The sequence below is a fragment of the Trachurus japonicus genome, chromosome 14 (assembly GCF_045865225.1).
Source record: "Trachurus japonicus isolate A0001 chromosome 14, Traja_1.0".
Lineage (NCBI taxonomy): Eukaryota > Metazoa > Chordata > Actinopteri > Carangiformes > Carangidae > Trachurus > Trachurus japonicus.
Window position 1 is genome coordinate 6,323,465 of NC_140920.1, and position 18,398 is coordinate 6,341,862.

General features: G+C 40.6%; 1 protein-coding gene across 1 annotated transcript; it reads right to left on the reverse strand.

Moving 5' to 3' along the window:
* Positions 1-2,682: 2,682 nt before the first annotated feature.
* Positions 2,683-17,106, reverse strand: LOC146974126 (sodium- and chloride-dependent GABA transporter 2-like). The gene is made up of 14 exons (XM_085797222.1): positions 16,864-17,106; positions 16,606-16,740; positions 15,291-15,431; positions 13,926-14,013; positions 13,273-13,405; positions 12,131-12,265; positions 11,943-12,046; positions 11,682-11,806; positions 8,669-8,781; positions 8,431-8,568; positions 6,162-6,264; positions 5,901-6,001; positions 5,171-5,341; positions 2,683-3,383 (listed from the first exon to the last, which is right to left on the reverse strand). The coding sequence occupies exons 1-14, from the start codon at positions 17,045-17,047 to the stop codon at positions 3,249-3,251; spliced, it is 1,806 nt and encodes a 601-aa protein (XP_085653348.1). The 5' UTR covers positions 17,048-17,106; the 3' UTR covers positions 2,683-3,248.
* Between the last annotated feature and the right edge of the window lie 1,292 nt (positions 17,107-18,398).

Here is an 18,398-nt window from a genome sequence, read left to right on the forward strand (position 1 = left end):
TCCTTTACACGTGAACAGAACTGTGTGTGGTTGGACGCAGTTCCTCTGTCGGCCATACTGTATGTATTATTTCAAAGGGATTTCTCAGTTTACCCAGAATTCAATGAGACATTTAGTAAGTTAGGAGCTAAATGCAACAGATGGATGTGGACGTCCATCTGAGGCTTTGACTATTCAACGACTGTATGTGTCTGTGTTGTCATTGGTTACAGTTTAAAGGATTAAAACTGGGTTTAAATCTGGGGTTAGGATTAAAGGGTTAACAAGATGCCACATTCACTTCACTCGATCATTTGTACCATAAGTCTGTGTCCTTGCTTTGGGTTAACTTTCACAAATTGTGAGTCATATCAATGGTGATGGTCTGGTTTAATGTTGCTCATCTGGAGTTTGTCCGATGATTGGCCGAAGTTTTGCTGCTGGGATTTATTCTAACTGATCTCAGTATTCAGAACTTTCCAGGCTTTTATTTTGGTGGGTGGTGTTGGTGGAGGTTGGTTGAAAACAGACTTTGGAGCAGCTCTATTGGAAAAAGAGAAACAGCTGCTGGGACCAGAACCATGTGGAACCAGAGGCTGCAGAACCTCTGGGTCCAGATCCCTGTGATCTGAATGTTTTGGGGCTTTTGAAAACAACAGTGTGAGCGATGTCTTCAGACACAGTTTATTAAGAAAGATAACATTACATTACAGTTAAGAAACTGACAGACTGACACAGAAGAGACTCACAGAGCTGAAGGACACATGTTGGACTCTTAACGACTCGTGTCCTGACAGATGTTTTGTTTAGTTTGGAAACAAACCAACACACAGAATGAAACTCCTTCTACCAACACCAAAACCTACTGCCAATGTTTCTCTACGGACTCATGTCTGTTTCTTTTGTCAATTTAGCTTGATATTTATTATATTCATAGTCAATAATATATTACATTCAATAACCATTAATGAACCTCTCCCTTTGGCCTATAGTTTGTTGTACAGTCAGGGCCGTTGCTAGGAATTCTGGGCCCCCTTAAAGAATACTAAAGTGGGCTCATACACTGCAAAGCAGCAGATTTTCACTTGAAATAAGTAGAAAAAATCTGATAGTGGAACAAGTTTTTCTTCCTTATTACAAGCACAAAAAACTTCCTTTCACTGGCAGATTTTTCTACTTATTTCAAGTGAAAATTATCTAAAAACAAGTTAATTTTTAGGTTATGAGTCTTATTTTAAGTGGAAAGAGATAAGCTTTGACTAGAAATGAGACATTTGGACAAGAAATAAGACAAATATTCTTGGAAAGATGTTGAGTTTTTACAGTGTACTGTGAGTACTAGTCAGGGTCTTATGCAGAATAAATCAGTCATACAAAGATTAGACTACTGGGGTTTTTTATGGGCCCCATTGGGCGCTGGGCCCCTAGAATAATCATCACCTTTCTCCCCTATACAACGGCCCTGTGTACAGTCATGTGACCACACTGAGGAACCTTAGACTTAATAAATATAAGGTGGAAATCAGAGATGATTCAGTTGTTTTCACAGTAGAAGACACTTCTCTTGTTGTTGTTGTGTCCTCCATAATATATATAATATAATAATAAACAAAACTCCTGAGACACGTCACACAGTTTTAGTTTGGAGCTCAAAATGTTATATGATCCCCGCTTTCTCTCTCTCTCTCTCTCCCGTCACATGACCTCTGACTCTGATCTTGTTCCTAAACTGAACTGAACTTAAATCACCTCCACACCATAGACTGTAAAAGCTCCACACCCGTCGACAATGATCATCTCATTTTTCACTAACAGTTCACGTGTTTCTCTTTCGGTCGACTCATTTTAATCTCAGCCTGTAAACTGGTATCAATGGTACTAACCACAGACCTGTGCCGATTCCAGTAGATTTAAAGCACATTGTGGATCAGGATGGATTTGAGTTGAATCTAGACTTTGTACCTGCACATATGTAGGCTACAGTTATATATAAAACAGTGGACTTGTCTGAGTTTGAGACTTTGGAGCTTTTAGGTGAGGTAAAGATGAGCTTTGCGATGAAACAGCGATAAATTATTTACATTATGTCGGTTAATAAATGACTCCACATGATGAGTTACAGTAGAAACATTCATTCGCTGTATATTCATCCATTTCTTGTTTGGTTTCACAATTGATTCACTAATGAATGACTGGCGGTGTTTTGAATTGTTTTGTTTTGTTTTGTTTTGATCCTCTGTGAGGCACTTTGTGTTACATTGTATGAAAAGTGCCATATAAATAAAGTTGATTTGATTTGATTTGAACAGATACTGAAGGAAGTATTGACTAACACTGTACTTTTTGTTTTTACCAATTCAATTCTCTGACATGTTTTTCTTACATGATGAAAAATAGCAAAAATATTTATGAAATATTCATCCAAGAATTTCAATTTGACTAATTTTAATGTGTTTAACGTGTGCGTCTGCAAGATGTATAAAGTACTGAACACACCACGACATGAATCACTGTTTGTGTATTTAAAATGTCTTTTATTCATGTATTTAAAACAAACTGATGATCCCTTACAACAAGGTCACTTGTTTAGTTCATGGATTGTGTTTTATCACAGTTTATTACAGTTAAGACATGACACTCTATCAGGCTTCATCTTCAGCCATCTTATGTAACAGGAAAAAATAAAAGTCCAAAACAGAAAACTATACATATTCCCAAAGACTTGATAAAAAGAGACTCTTTGCTGGGATGACGGTCTGTGTGACCTTTGACCCACTGAGGTTTAACAAAGAGGTGAGATGGTGAGACGACGATGATGACACAGCAAAGAGGAAGAAAATTATTACAATAAAATAAAAAACAATAAAAAAAGAAAGACTCACAATGTCATATGAAACATGTCAGTGATCAACAAACTGACTATTGTGTACAGTGTACTGTGTACACTTTAAAATTATGCATATTGTATCTCAAAACAGATACACAGCTGTATTTTCTTATTTAAAAAAAACAAAAAACTGTTCAGTTTCTGGAGCAACTACATGAGACCGTTTCATCATCATCCCTGCAAAACCACAACTTCTAACAATGGAATAAAGTAAAAACTAAGACATACAAATTAAAGCTGTTGGTGAGCTAAATGTTACTCATTTACTCCCATATTTTGTCTGACTCCATACGAACACACACACACAGACACACACAGACACACACACACACACACACACACACACACACACACACACACACACACAGTACATCTTGCTGTTTCACTGAGCGACTTCCCCAGTCTGCGATAATGGTTTGAGCTCCGTGTGGACGCCGGTGCCACTGGTTCCCAGTGCGGGAGGACATTTCTGATCCAGAGGGAGGTCGTCGACCGGCTGGCACAGCTGCAGGAAACGCTGAGGAGAGAAAACATACAGTACCATACAGTATTACTTATATTACTGTGCATTTGTACACTGTGTTAATATTGTTTTCTTATATTTTAGTTTGTGTTGCACTATGTTTAAGTGGCAGCACTGAGCTTGGTAAAACACATGACGAATAACAATCAAAATCTAACAACTAAATGGAAACTTGAAAAACAACATTCCTCTCACAACTAACCAATATTATACATATAAAATATATCACATCATATACAATATATACGTTTTCCAGTAACGTCGATTAGAGGATGAGGCAGGGGATGCTCTGTCAGCCCCTTTGAAGACATGTATATTTTATTATACATCACATATACCTTTGTTTTTGTGCTTTTTGTCACTTAAACAAGACTTTTAATAAACAAATATTGTGCTGCTGGGTGTTTATGGCTGAAAATAAACATCAGTGCCTGGATAGATGATTGTTAATGAACATGTAACCCACTGCTGCCGCTGTGTCTTTAGTTTGTGAGACAAAGTAAAAGATTTAACAGGATCTTTTCTGCCTTTAAAAAGGGAATGACTCATATACATTGATAAAGTCCATGGGGTCGTGATTTCTATCTAATCCTGTGGTTTACTTTCTGAAAATCTGTTCCCCATGGAGAATATTTTGAGAAATCCTGTTAAGAAAAACTCTGAGCCAAGGAATCTTATTTTACATCAAGCCAAACTGAACCTCAGCGACCTCTGCACATAACATTCTGCCATGTCAGAGACACTGAGCTCTTTAAGATTAGTTTTTTATCAAATCTAAACATATTTGATTTTATTTTTGTTTTTTCAATGACTGCATCTCTCACAGCAGCGGAGTTGTGTGTTTTTTTCTCACACTGATCATAATCTACAGGAGGTTTAAGGTTTTATGGATCAACATCAAGTTCATAAGAGGTAACAACGTCAACTTCACAGCAGGGTTTGGCAGAAAGGAGAAACCCCCACTCTTCACGTCTTCACCTCTGTGCATGGAGCTGGTGTTCGTATATAACCTCTCACTCTCTGTTTAGACACTAAGGCGCTGTCCTATTGCAAGACTGGCAGTGCAAGATGAAAAGTGGCCAAGTGCTAGTGTTAAAGGCGACATATTATGGAAATATCACTTTTTGAAGGGTCTTTAACATACAGTATATTCGGGTGTTTGTCTTGCCTTTGCGCCCCCAAAATGTGAGAATTGACAAATAAATCTGTAATTTTCAGGCTCCCTAGATTGAAATCCATGGTTTTATGAGCTGTTCCCTCAGTTGTCATTCATTTTTGAATTTGCATAATACCACCCCTACCTGTGAGTACCGGTAGAGGGGGCGGAGCCTGGTGAGCAGTGGCTCATTTGCATTTAAAGTCGTTCTGAACAGCGCTGTTTTTTTTTTGTTTTTTTTTTAAAGTATATTTTTCGGCTTTTTGCCTTTATTTGATAGTGATGACAGTAGAGATAGACAGGAAATGGGGAGGCAGAGAGAGGGGGAATGACACGCAGGAAAGGTCTGCCCGACGCGGGATTCGAACCGGGGACGCCTGCGGCGAGGACTGTAGCCTCTACATGGGGCGGCCGCTCTACCCACTGCGCCACGCACCGCCCCTGAACAGCGCTGTTTTGAGCTAATGAAAAGAGCTGTGATGTTTGATCCTTGGGGTATTTTGTCCAAAGCATGTCACAGAACTATTTTAATTTGTGGAAAAGGGGCATGGTATGTCCCCTTTAAGGGAGGAAATGGGACACCCCCCACCACACAGACCGTCAATGACTCAGAGAAACAGCTCACCTGTTGAAGGGAACCTTTTCCTTGCATCATCTTATGTATCACAAACAGTGGGATGAGGGAGAGGGAGATGGTGGCGAGGAACCAGCCCAGGACGTTGGCCCACAGTGGATACACATAAGAATTACTGAACTTCAGTGGGGAGTATTTGACAATAGAGAAGATGAAGGTTCCCTGTGGAGAGAGACAAACACAGAGGGTTCACGTTAAGTTCAAGGGGGGTACAGTATAAAACTAGATGTTTCTACCTTTATCTAGTAGGTTAAAGATGCTTGTTTAGTTAATAGTCTTTATTATGGCCACAGATTAAAAATCTAATGCAGAGTGTATTTTCACTTAAAACTGCAAACAGCACTTTTCCAGTGCTCTATGTGTCCACCTCTGGATGACGGACGCTGAGGTTGAGGGTGTTTGTGGTGTAAACGTGTGTGGACAGTGACGGATTACAAGATGAATTTAAGTGTCAAAAAGCAGAGAGGTAAAGACGAGTGCTATGCAGTTGTAAAAATACAGTAAATCCATCATCTGTGTTTGTGTATCTGCAGCTCTGCCTATGACTGATCTCCATGATGATTATCACCAGGGTGGTCCCCCACTTCCTGAACTGCCCTGAACATGACATGTCATATACAATATCACACATCACACAGACCGACGTGAGCGGTAGCAGCATCACACATGGAAAACAGGAATCAATCACAGACGAAATTGCCAGTGAATGAAAGGAACTTACAAAAATAAACAGGGGGGTAACGCAGCGCCAGCAGTATTTCATAAATGGGAACGGACGATAACCAATCATTTCTGTGATGTTGTCGTAGAAGCGGTCAGCACCTTTTGGGAACAGAAAAACATAACATAAAAAGGTCAGTGGTAATCTTTGGGATCAGTTTATCAGCGCACCAGATGTCCAGATGTGCAGATGTGCAGACAGTCGTCTTGTGATGAAGGGACCTCGTGTCTGTAACGGTCGGTTGTCCGGTCTATGACTCACCGTAGACCCAGCCGATGCTGACGGCCTGACAGAAGGAGAGGAGCAGCAGGGTGGTGCCGCTGCAGACGTGATGATCCAACAGCTGCAGCAGGTACATCCCTCCCTGAAAACAACACTTGTCATCAGTACACTGATCATACTGAGAGCTGCAATAAGGACGTTTTCATACAAAACATAACCTGTAAATGAAATGTTGGTATAATTACGTAAGTCTTTGCATTTCATCTGAATTTTGAAGGTTGTTTGTATGATTACTAAAACATAAAAACAAGAGAGTTTTATAAGAGACAGGCACTGATCTCCTCACAATATCTAATATGAAGAGAATATTTTTTTGTTTCAAAACAATATCTTTGGTTGTGTACAGAAGATTGAAGTTTATTAGGTATTTCTAAGACCTCTAAGACTACAACAGCAGAAACTGGCAAGAGAGACTCTGCTGGATGCTTTGGCATGTTCCCTTTTTCTCTGTGGCAGAGCAGCAGCAGCAGCAGGAGGTCTGGGGAACAACGGAGGCCAGGTTTTTTGTTTTTCTAACTGGTGTCAAGCAGCTCAAGTGTTGTTGCTCTCATATCTGTAAGTTCAGTTTGAAGCTGATGAATAAACAGGAGAGGAGACAGGAGGCAACTTGCCTGACGGCCAAGAAATAGCCCAACACATAACCTCATATAACAGTGTCATTTTTACCTCTTATATTTTGTTTTGCTTATTGATCAAATCTTTAATAGAATGTCATTTTTCACTGTTTATCTGTTTTCATCTGTAGCCTACTAGTAGCAGTTACTTTCTGTGTAAATACAATGGACTGATAGTCACTAAAAACTCACTGACATCCATTTCAGGTGACAGGAAGCCAGGTCTGAGGACTCAAGATATTTAGGACGCATTTCAGATCCAATCCCGGCTCAGACACATTCAGAGATGGTCTATTTTAGCAGGGTGAATGCAAATGTGTCCAGAGCTACACTCAGGGCCATTGTATAGGGGAGAAATGTGATGATAATTCTAGGGGCCTAGCGCCCAGTAGGGCCTACAAAAAATCCCAGTAGTCTAATCTTTGTATGACTGTTTTATTCTGCATAAGACCCTGACTAATACTCATAGTAATGCTGCATTAGCATCAAAACAAAGCGGGCAAAACAAAAAATTATAATACATACGTAGTCTAAGAAAAAAAAGTGGAGAGTCAGGGGGTAGGGGCCCACTTTAGTATTCTTTCAGGGGCCCAGAATTCCTTCCAATGGCCTTGGCTACACTAAATAATAATTTACAGAACTGATGTCTTCTGCCACAGTTGTAATGAAACAAAAATAGTTTACCATTTCAAAAAGATAAAGCATTTTAATTAAAGCAGATATCAGCTTCACGGCCGTTTCGGCTAATGCTGCATTCAAGGCAGGCTTTTGAAACCGTAAGTTACAGCTTCAAGTCACAACTACGACTTGGTAGCGTTCCAGGTAACCCGTAGCTCGTGTTTTTACCGTCCTGTTGTCTGTGAAAGTTCCCTATAACGGCCACTCGTAACTTCCGACCCGTGAACTCGTACCAGATCGAACTGGTATGACTTCACAGGAAGGAAAAACACAAAGTACGAGTTTCCTTGAACGCACCATGAGTTAGCAGCCCCCGCCCTTGTCAGGCATCAATTGGTCCTCGTGCTACGTCACCACATTCACGCGCATCCCTTGGCTGCACACACAGCCCTTCATGCCGTTCTCTCCCCTCATTGGATAACACTTGTATCCCACAAGGAAAATTTTCTCCTCGGGTTACAGCAGAGCAGAGTGACGGAGAGACTCGTGTTTAGGCTGAAATACTTCATGTAAGTGATTGCTGACGGAAAATAGGACTATTTAGGACTTATATTAACAAAAACATTCCACTGATATCTGCTTTAACTGTAGAACTGAGCTGAGGGCATCGATTCCCAGGCTCAGCCCCTCCTGGTCCTGCTCTCTCTCACAAACCCATGATAATGAACCCATCTGTCACAGTCAGACTGGCTAAAAACAACAACACATGCTTATTTATTTGCATCTTGAACGGGGAAGTAGGAATGGATCACAAGTGAACACCCAAGGCTCATGTGCAGAACTGACAGTTTAGAGATGTTACATTCACCTGACTCACATATTAATACCAGGTCTGATCTGGGTCTTAGTTTCATTTGATTAAACAACTGAAAGTTAAAAAATATTACATTCCCCTAAATCCTACAATCCTATCAGACAAACAGTAATAAAGGGTTTATGAAGTCTACTGTACAAACCTCAGTGACCAGTGAGAGTCCCAGCAGACAGCAGGTACAGCAGATAGCCAGCAGAAGCAGCTCACGTCTGCAGCCTTGACGCAGGTAAGTTGGGAACAAATCAACCAGTGACGTCATTAAACACTCCAGACCAACAAACTGGAAGAAGTCGGTGAGAGGCAAAAAGAGTCAGAGCTTTGATCATTCATTCATTCAATCAATCAATCTATCAATACATTCAGAAGGGTTTTGCTGGTACCTGACTATCCAGTCCGAGGAGAATGATCATGAGGAAGAAACACACCGACCACACCTGAGGTGCAGGCATCATGGCCACTGCACGTGGGTAGACGATGAAAGCCAGTCCTGGACCTAAATAAAACAAGACAGACAAACAGTCACTTGTGTGCACCAACACCATCTGATTCTCACTTTCCTGTGTTAAGGATGTCCACGTTTGAATGTGTAATTTTCACAAGACAGAGAGTGATCATGCCAAGAGGAAACAGACGGAGAAAGGATAATCAGTAAAGTGGTTGTTTTAATCCTGCATTTGAATTATGGAGATGAAGAATACATAACATAAAATTAAAAATCTAGCATCAAGTTTTAGCCTAGTATTTGTAAATTTGGGCCATTCTAAAATCTTATGCTTTAAAAAATAATAACTGTCTGATCTCATTCTAGTCAGATGGTTAATATGAATATGAATTAATTTGTTTGTCAGCTCATCTACCATTTGCAGAAGAATTAAAAAGCCTGATGGCTGAAGGTACAAAGGATCTTCTAGCTATATCTCTTCGTCCATCAAGGTGTTATGAAGTGATCCCAGTTGTTCAGAATGAGCTCTTCGGTGTGCAACTCTCCACAAATCCCCTAGTGAATCCATCAGCAAAACATGACTGAAGTCTCCAGATATTATTAAAAGTGCCTCAGGATGTTTAGTCTGTAGCCTATCCTAGCAACAACTTCATGGAGAACTTCACATGGAACTTCAGCAGTTGCCATGGATGGGATGTTGAAGAATGAAGAATGTCTACTTTCTGTGGGGTGAATGAGGTACGCCTTTTGGTCCAAAACGGTTTATTATTTGAGATCCGTGGGCAGGGACGCAAGCTGCTCAGCATGAATGATGAATGACAGCATGCTGTGAAATAATCATGTAACATTATGAGACGGAGTTGTTTTCGAGGCATAGCCGGAACTACATTTGAGACAGGGCGGAGTGATTTCAAAAGCGAAAGTTGTTCAGAGTTGCTTCATGTGTTGTAATGTTTACATGTAGTCTATCATTATACATTGCGTGGTGAATGTGGAGGTCACAACTTATCCATGATGAGAGCATTTTGAATTGTTGGATTGTGTATTTGATGAATTTGATGAGGGACAGGGGACCATAGGCTACCATTCACCTCCATTGTGTTCGAGCAGCAAGCGTCTCTGCTCCTTAGATCTAAGAACAACATGCACTGATAATTAAAGACAATGAACCTAACTTACTGCTATGACTATAGAGAGATTATGGCAATAGGAGAATTTGCCAAAATGTTAAACTATCCCTTTAACGGGTAAATCGTTGGAGTCAAGTAGCCTGCTGCCAAGATGGCGGCGACGGAGGTTTGACAGCCCGCGCTCCTGAAGCCTGTGGCTGACGTCACAATCATTCACTGTAACCGTTAATTCAAACAAACAAACAAACAAACAAACAAGCTAACGGTCGGCCCTCTCAGAGCTCCCAAGACATGGGGATCTGGCAGCATGAGATGGCACAACTCTCCACATGGCAAGGAGATAAAACAGATGTGAGCAGACACTGTCGGATCAAGTTTTCAAGTTTTTACCGGAGGCTCCGTCGTTCCTGCTTCACTTCCGGTGGTCCAAGGCTGAATTTCTTTCCTTGTCCGACGACACAGGAGGCTATGAGAATGCTCCTGCTTCACTCGGAACTGTGTTTTCTTCTCCACGATAAGTAACTAACTTATTCATGACTAGTGTGTTTGTTTGTTTTTTTTAATTAATGATTAGGGGGCTACAGAACGACAACATTAGGCAACTTCCTGTTAGCTACTGATTTGTTTGTTTAGTTAACTGCTAGCTTTGCTGTGTAGAGCAATGATTGCGGTGCTACTGGGCTACTTGTTTTCTCCCTCTCTCGCGCGCGCACAGACACAGGTAGCGTTGTCCCAGGCAACATTGTAAATGGAACACTACCGTTGCCGGGTAACAGTGTCAAGGGCCAGCTGATGTGTGTTTACGTTCTGAATCTGTCAGTTATGTGTGGATCGCCAGTAAGCAAGTACATCCTGTTGCATTGCTAATGAGCTTACTGGAGCTCTGCAGAAGGAGAGCCCTGGGAAATGGCACAGGTTTTGTGATTTTGGCTAAAAACTTCTCAATCACAATTTAAAGACCACTGAGAATGCTTTAAAATGATTGTTGGAGGGGGTCTAGCGTACTAAGACTGAGTTGAAAGTCATTATTTTCCCCTTTTTCTTGTTGAGATTTACATTTGGGCCAAAGCAGGGCTCCAATCTAACTATTTTTACTAGAAGCACAGTGACTTTAGTAGCACAAGCAGAAAAATTAGGGGCGTAAATCGACTTGCAAAGAAAACATTCACATTTCCTTTTAATTCATGATCCTCACACACACTGGCCTGTCACCTGTAATGGCAGTTTCTTTGAGTCGCCTTTCACCAGTGTTGAAAAAAGAAATGGCAATTTACTGGTGGCACATATGTAAGTTGATGAAAAATTGACTTGCACCGTCTCAAATTTTAGTGGCAAAATTCTCCCATTTAGGCTGCTCTGATCATCCTTTTTTTTTTTTTTTTCCCTCAAATGGATTAGATTTAGTTTGTGGTTTGCTTTTCAATTCCACTCTGAGACATTGTGTTCCCTAAAATGGAGGTCATGCCTCATGGCAACTCTCATTAATCTTTTTTGTCTTGAGCCCTGCATTCCTACTGCTTGCTGCTTAACAGTAATCATGCTCACCTGAGCTGAACTGCAAGGTTCAAGTTAAAGGTAGAGTATCAAAAAGAGAAAAGCTACAGATGACAGAAGAACAGATTCCAAGTCTGCCAAAAGCTTATTAGGTTGGAAAATTAAAGGGATAAGGATGAGGAAACATCACAAGATTTGGCAGAGTTTCCACAAAGGGTGAAGAGGTAGTGTCTGAAAGGGTGCAATATCTGACTACGCCACGCAAGCTTCCCAAAAGACCCTCAGGAAATGTATTACTGTGTTAAACGTCACCGAGCCAGTACGTACCAGATTCTGCCACCTCAGAAATATCCACTCCTTGTTCATAAGTCATGAACCCCAAAACTGAGAAAATGGCAAAGCCTGCCACAATGCTGGTAGCACTGTTCAACAGACACAAGTAGAAACAGTCCCTGGAAAGAAAACAAATCCAGTTCTGAACGATTGCTAATGCTTAATTTAAAAATTAGATAATAATAATAATTATTTTTTTGGCTTTATTGCATCAAATTTCACTGGATAGTTTCGATAGATTAGCATTGTACTTACCTGTAACAGTCATTGTTATAATGATTGTAACTCCCAAGAGAGGTTAGGAAGCCAAAGCCAATGGCATAAGAAAAGAAGATCTGAGTACCAGCATCCATCCACACCTGGAAAACGGTCAAACAAATGTGTGTGTGTGTATTTGCATGTCTCCAAGGAAAGAGTGCTCTAAATATTATCAGTGTTCTTACCTGGGGATCGGAGAGGCGAGAGATATCTGGGTATATGTAGTATATGATCCCCTCCATTGCGCCTGGTAGAGTAACGCCTCGTATGAGCAAAACCAACAGCATAGCGAAGGGGAATGTGGCGGTGAAGTAGGCAGCCTGAAAAAAAGAGCATGAACATTTTAAAACTAATGATATTGTTTATTATTTATTGAGCTATAGGCTACTTTATTTTTTCCATCTTTTCATCAGTTTCCAATATATGAAATAACTGATAGCAACAGCAAATAGCAATAGCAAATTTTATGGTTTATGATGTAAAATATGGTTTTGAGACCAAAACCTGATTTAACTAAGAAAAATTAGACAAACTGAATTACTGTAGTGTATATTGGGTGCAATATTATTAGTTCCATAATGTGTATTGCAGAGTCTCTGCTAGATTCCATTTATTTTATGGACTCCAGGTGACATCATCTTGAACTGGAGGCATTTTCACTTTTTTGGAGTTGGGCATTGTTCTCAAAGCACTGGAAGTTGGTAGATTTCTACTCAGAACTGGCTGTTTATTGACAAAATTTTGAAGTTGTTGGTTTTGACATGAGGGAGTGCTGCTGGCTCAAGGGGTTTTCTGCACAACAACCCTGGTTTACTTTGGAGCAAAGTAAACCAGGCCCTTAGAGGCCTGTGTGTGTGTCACTGTAACATTTAGATCTGGTACTATGCGTTGTTCCTACATGAATATAACTGGATGGTACTTACTCATCAACAGTGGATACTGTATATGAACCAGATGTGGGAAGCACAAATAAAAACAAAAGATAATCAGCTGATGCAAACACATGAGTGTCTTGGTTTCATACTAATTTTACATTAAAAAACAATGTGAAACCCTCTACTGTCTATCCTAAAACAATGCTGACAATAAACAAACTTAGTTGTAGATATCTGCCATTTCAAACATTGTGGCTTAACATGTTTTTTTTTTTACTATTAAACTGACCTTTAGACACATCTGTGTACAGTATGAGATGTAATCAAATGCTATCTTAACTATAGATTGCTCAGAAATGAATTATACCACTGAAAACTTAATTTGATGGAGAATCTTGGTAATATTTTTTACAAAAACATGAGGAACATTTTTGAATGGTGCAGAATCTAACCTTTCCTGTTGACTTGATGCCTTTCCAAACGCAGAAATAGCAAATGACCCAGGTCAGGATGAGACAGAGGACCAGTTCCCACCTCAGGCTGCCCACCTCCTCGATGCCACTAGAGATTTTCAAAACCCGGCGCCTGGACAGCGTTGAGAAGTGGGAGAAATGGTGTGGGTGAGTGAAACATGAATGACAAGTGAAGGGGAGATGAAGCGTATTGTATGCAGAGGAAAACATCAGCATGTGGAGGTGGATGAGTGACGAGGAGGAAGAGGAGAGACTCACAAGTGGGCAACTCTTTATCTGTTTGTCAGACAACAGAAAAGTTTGAAAACTTGTTATAACATGCCACCAACTGTCACTTCAAAGTCATTTTCAATTTCAATTGCACTGTGAAAATCCTGATTTTAATCCTGAATTGTGCTATTGTCTAACTAAATAACCAAACACCAAATTTCAAAGATGAAGGCTGTGTTGTGTGTTTTGGGCTATGCCTACTTGTCACTCATTCACCCATTCATCGGGCTGCCAGTCCAAGCAAAAGTGTGAATGGAGATGGAAGGGAGGAAGAGAGGATCTGGAATGATTTGGGATTGAGAAAAGAGACCAGAGCAAGAAAAAACAGCACACAGTTAAACTCATGTTGAGTACATGCTTACTGCCAGAACTCCACAACAGGAAGAGTGGTGTTCAGTCTGGAGGTCATGCTGAGGCTCAGATTTGGATGGCTGAGGTCCAAGCATGAGTCTAATATGAGAGAATAAAAATAATAAATAAATAACAAAGTTTAAATACTCATTTCAAAGTAAAAGTTGCATTACATTGTGCATGTACTACTACATAGGGATGTTTTTTTGTTCTGAGATTGGTGAAGAGAATACATTCTTGTTTCACCTTTTGCCACCATTTGTTGATGTTCACACAGCTATCTTTCAGTTACATATTTGATAACTGTGTTTTCTTTTCTTTTCATTGCTTTCAACCCCCATGACAGTGCATTCACAAAGTTTAAACCCCAGACTCTTAGGTAGACTCCTATTTCTTCTATTTAGGAATTATGGAGGTCACTGTGCTCTTTGGCACCTTCATGTTCCTTCCCCTGATCTGTGTCTCATCACAATCCTGTCTCTGAACACTGCTGACCTGCCTATGTCAATGTAATATTTCAGTTTATTCTGATGTTCCACCATCCAGATTGTCTATGGATATTCTCATTCATCCATCGTTCTTTTCTGGGCAAATTGAATCGTAGGCAACTGAACTTGTATTTGTGTGGGAAGACGTTTTGCCTCTAATCCAAGATTCTGGACAGGGAGGACAGATTTTACTCCTCTTTCAAACCATCTGTCCTCCCTGTCCAGAAAAAGATTCTGGACAAAAATATTCTGGACAGGGAGGACAGATGGTTTGAAAGAGGAGTAAAAGAAGCCATCTATGTTAAAGTGGAGAAACCATCCCTGAACAGAGGAGGAGGTCTGAGGCACCACCTATCTCCCATTCACAATGCGGCCCTTTCATCTGTACCCAGGAGATTAAACAACTCAACCTCTAACCACTCTCAACGATCGTCGTTCACCAGGGTTTCACCTGACTGTTGTTCCCCAAGTGTCACAGAACTCTAAAGGGGACCCCAACAATGGTCAAGTGAAACCAGTACCTTCGTAAACCCACCTACAGGTACTCTGGTGGTGACCACTCCTATTCATAGAGGTTAAATCATGGGTTAAATACCTGGGTCTTACACCACTGTCTTTGTCTAGCTAGTGCAGACTAGTGAGACTTGTTGCGTACGAACTGATGAAGCCCCTTGGATAAGAGGCGAAACGTCTTCCCTGACAAATACAAGTCCAGTTGCCTACGATTCAATTTGCCCAGGAAAAAAAAAAAGCACCATTCATGTTATAAATCAAAGACAGCATTTTATACAATAAACCAAATATTAACAGAAAAATGTGTGATCAAACTAACTACATGTCAGCTTATTATGACAGTTCTTTAGTGAGTTTAGCTGCAGGGCAAGTTACCTGTGTTCCATTCGTTTCCACATGTGGCCCAAGGCAACTCTGCACTGAAGGATGAGAACAGGTAAAAGAAGGCCCATGCCAAGATGACAATGTAGGAGGTTGCACTGAATGCAATGATTAAGTGACTGGCATAGCCCATGCCTGAGAAAAAGAAGAATAGAAGATTAGTGAGGGCGGTGTACAGTTTCTTATTGTTTAAAATTTATGTAACCTCATATCACGTTGCAAAGATTTGAAGTGTGCTAACATTCAGTGGGAGCTAGGGTGTAATCTTATGTATTTATTAGTTAATTTGAATTATGGACAGGTTTCTGGGGTTTCCCGCCTAATGTCATAACATACCTCTATGATCTGTAAGTGTCTTTGAGCACTTGTAAAAGCTATAACACTCAGTCAGTTTGGCATATAATAATAAAAAGTGACTCTCCTACATGAGACACGATCCTAAGATTTACAATATTGACAAGTGGAAGTGTTGACATCACAAGTGTTGCATATTTGTATGTGTGTGTACATGGTGTGATCTCTAATTGATGGTAATATGTTTATGTTGCGTGTCATGTGCATATTTGCAGACCATAGAAAAACTAAAATCAGTTCTTTTTGACCATGATTCATATTACTATTATATAGGCCCTGTATGTGTGTTATGTAAAACCATGTCAATGTTTTTAGTTGACAGTAGGTGATGGGGACCTCTGCTGGTGACTTTATAGACCTTTAGGCTATATGCTCTTTATTTGTTAGAGAATATGGATTAGAGTTTCCACAATATTAATAAATGCATCTTACCGGTAATCAGAGTAATATCACTGTATCTCTCACAAACTAACCAACTTTAGTTTAATTTGAAGCTACAAGCAAAAACGTCATTCACATTGCCCCTCTCACTCCTGACAGAGAAGTTTTTAAACATTTCACTTTGATTTGATTTTGGGTAATAATTATACTTCAACCATCAACTCGCCAGTTTGTGTTTTGTTTCTAATTCACAAGGGAAATGGAAATTAGACTAAACGTGAGAACGTCGTTTTATTCACTTGATTTCCTGATGGACACTGAAAAATCAGAGAATTTTTATTTTTTTTTTCAAGTTAGCACGATACTTTAATTAGTACCCTGTCATTTTCTGCTGAGTTAGGGGTAATTAAAACACAGTTTCGGTGCAAAATCTAAAGCGATCTTGACTCGATGAAAAGACAAACTTTGTGCGTATTTACGCACGCGCTGTTCAGGAGACTTGAGAAAGTACGACACCCCGTTAAATTTTCCTTTATGGATAAATTCAAAATAAGCAAGATGGAAATAAATTTACCTTGGAAAAGCGGACAAATCTTTCTCCAGCACGTGATCCCCCCCTGGCTGGTGTACTGTCCTAAAGCAGTCTCAAGGAAGAAGAGGGGGATCCCGCATGTAATCATAAACAAGATGTATGGGATGAAGAACACACCTGCAAGAAGAGAGGATGTTTGGGGACAATCAAGCTCCTATCAATAGTCATCACTGGTGGTTAATATCAGAAACGCGCGCAACAACTGATGACTTAAGTTAGAGTCTGCCTGACATCACTCACCGCCGCCGTTCCTGTAGCACAGGTAAGGAAACCTCCATATATTCCCAGGTCCGATGATGGCGCCCATCACTGTCAGGATGAACTCCGCTTTGGTCCCCCAGTGTCCCCGGTCCACCAGCTCTTTGGCTTTCTCTGGGACCTTGTTTGGCACGATGACGGCGTAAGCGCCATTCTGTCCGTTCATGGCCCCTCTACAATCTCACCGCTGGGTTCCCGTGAAACACTCTGGACCAACTTCTCCTGTGCGCACAGGATTTTGTGATTAGCCTACTTGCCGAAACCTCGCCCACTGCAGTTGGCGCAGACTGGGCAGACACTGGGCAGACACGCCAAATCTGTGATGAGGATTGTTGTGCGCCGGAGTTGAGATGTGACGGCAGCTGTGATTGCCCTGTTATTTGATGGCTGGCAGCAACTATTTAAGTTGCTGGCTACTTATGTGTGGTGGGGGGACGCTGAAGGGGGGATGACAGAGTGGGAGATGCTTGGAGGCAGTGCACGAGGGGCGGTACAGATCGACTGTTCCGCCTTAATCTATCTGACGCCGATGCAAAAAGAGATGTCTGGTGGGGTTAAAAAACGGACTTTGGCCAAATCCAAATATAACAGCTTGGTATACTCAATGACCGGACCGGTGTCAGTGTAAAGTTACAGTAACCAAAGAAGGACCAGATCTGGTCTGCAGCCTAGAAGAGGTAGGTTTCTGAGCCACGAGGGCCAGTTGTTAGGGAAATGTGTCGTTGTTTACCTCATTGACTTAATCAGAGTTTCAGCACAGTGTTGTCTGCCTCACCTGGACCTGTACATTTGCAGTCAGACAACACCTCTGGGTGCATGGGTCATGTACTCAGTGTTCCTGGGATTGACCTTTAGATGGCACTGCATCTCATTCACTTTATACTGCATCACCCACTCAGAGTGCTGGGGAATATGAAGCACACACAGACAAGTAGAGGGACTTTTCCATCTTAACCTTTTTGCAGGACATTTACTTCCACTCAAATTGATTTTTGATTTTGATTTCCCCACCAATTTTGTAATTCATTTGCAAATTATGTTGCAAATACGCCAAACATCTGCTTAAACATGGTGCATTTTTAAGGTTAATTGTGTAACAATAGGTGTAAAGTTTCGGTTTGCATATAGTCACCATGCATTATTGAAGAGTCAGGATTCAAAAACTGCATGATCCAGTCCCAGTTTAGATCTTTTTAAAAAAAAATATATATATATATTTTTTAAATTAATTTTCAACATTATAATAAAACAAGGCAAAAGGAATGACAAGTCTGCTGCATGGCACTGCAATGTACATATCAACCATACCTACAAAAACTGCATGATCCAGTCCCAGTTTAGATCTTTTCATTCATACATATTGTTACAGTACATTAAGTCCTGGGTGTGTATTTTAGTGAATGCTATCTGACTTTTTAACGTCACAGATCGTAGCCTTCAGCAGCTGAACTCACAGAAAGATCCTCAGTACATTCTCAGAATCACCAATCAGTCTCTTAATATTCTGTGTAAGCTGC

Bases quoted from the DNA above. Each gene is read 5' to 3' on its own strand.
- LOC146974126 (XM_085797222.1), bottom strand. From the start codon at position 17,047: ATGAACGGACAGAATGGCGCTTACGCCGTCATCGTGCCAAACAAGGTC. The intron at 15,432-16,605 runs GTAAATTTATTT...TCTTTTTCTCAG, and splicing joins GATTTGTCCGCTTTTCCAAG to GCATGGGCTATGCCAGTCAC. The intron at 13,406-13,925 runs GTAAGCATGTAC...AACGCTGTCCAG, and splicing joins CCTGTTGTGGAGTTCTGGCA to GCGCCGGGTTTTGAAAATCT.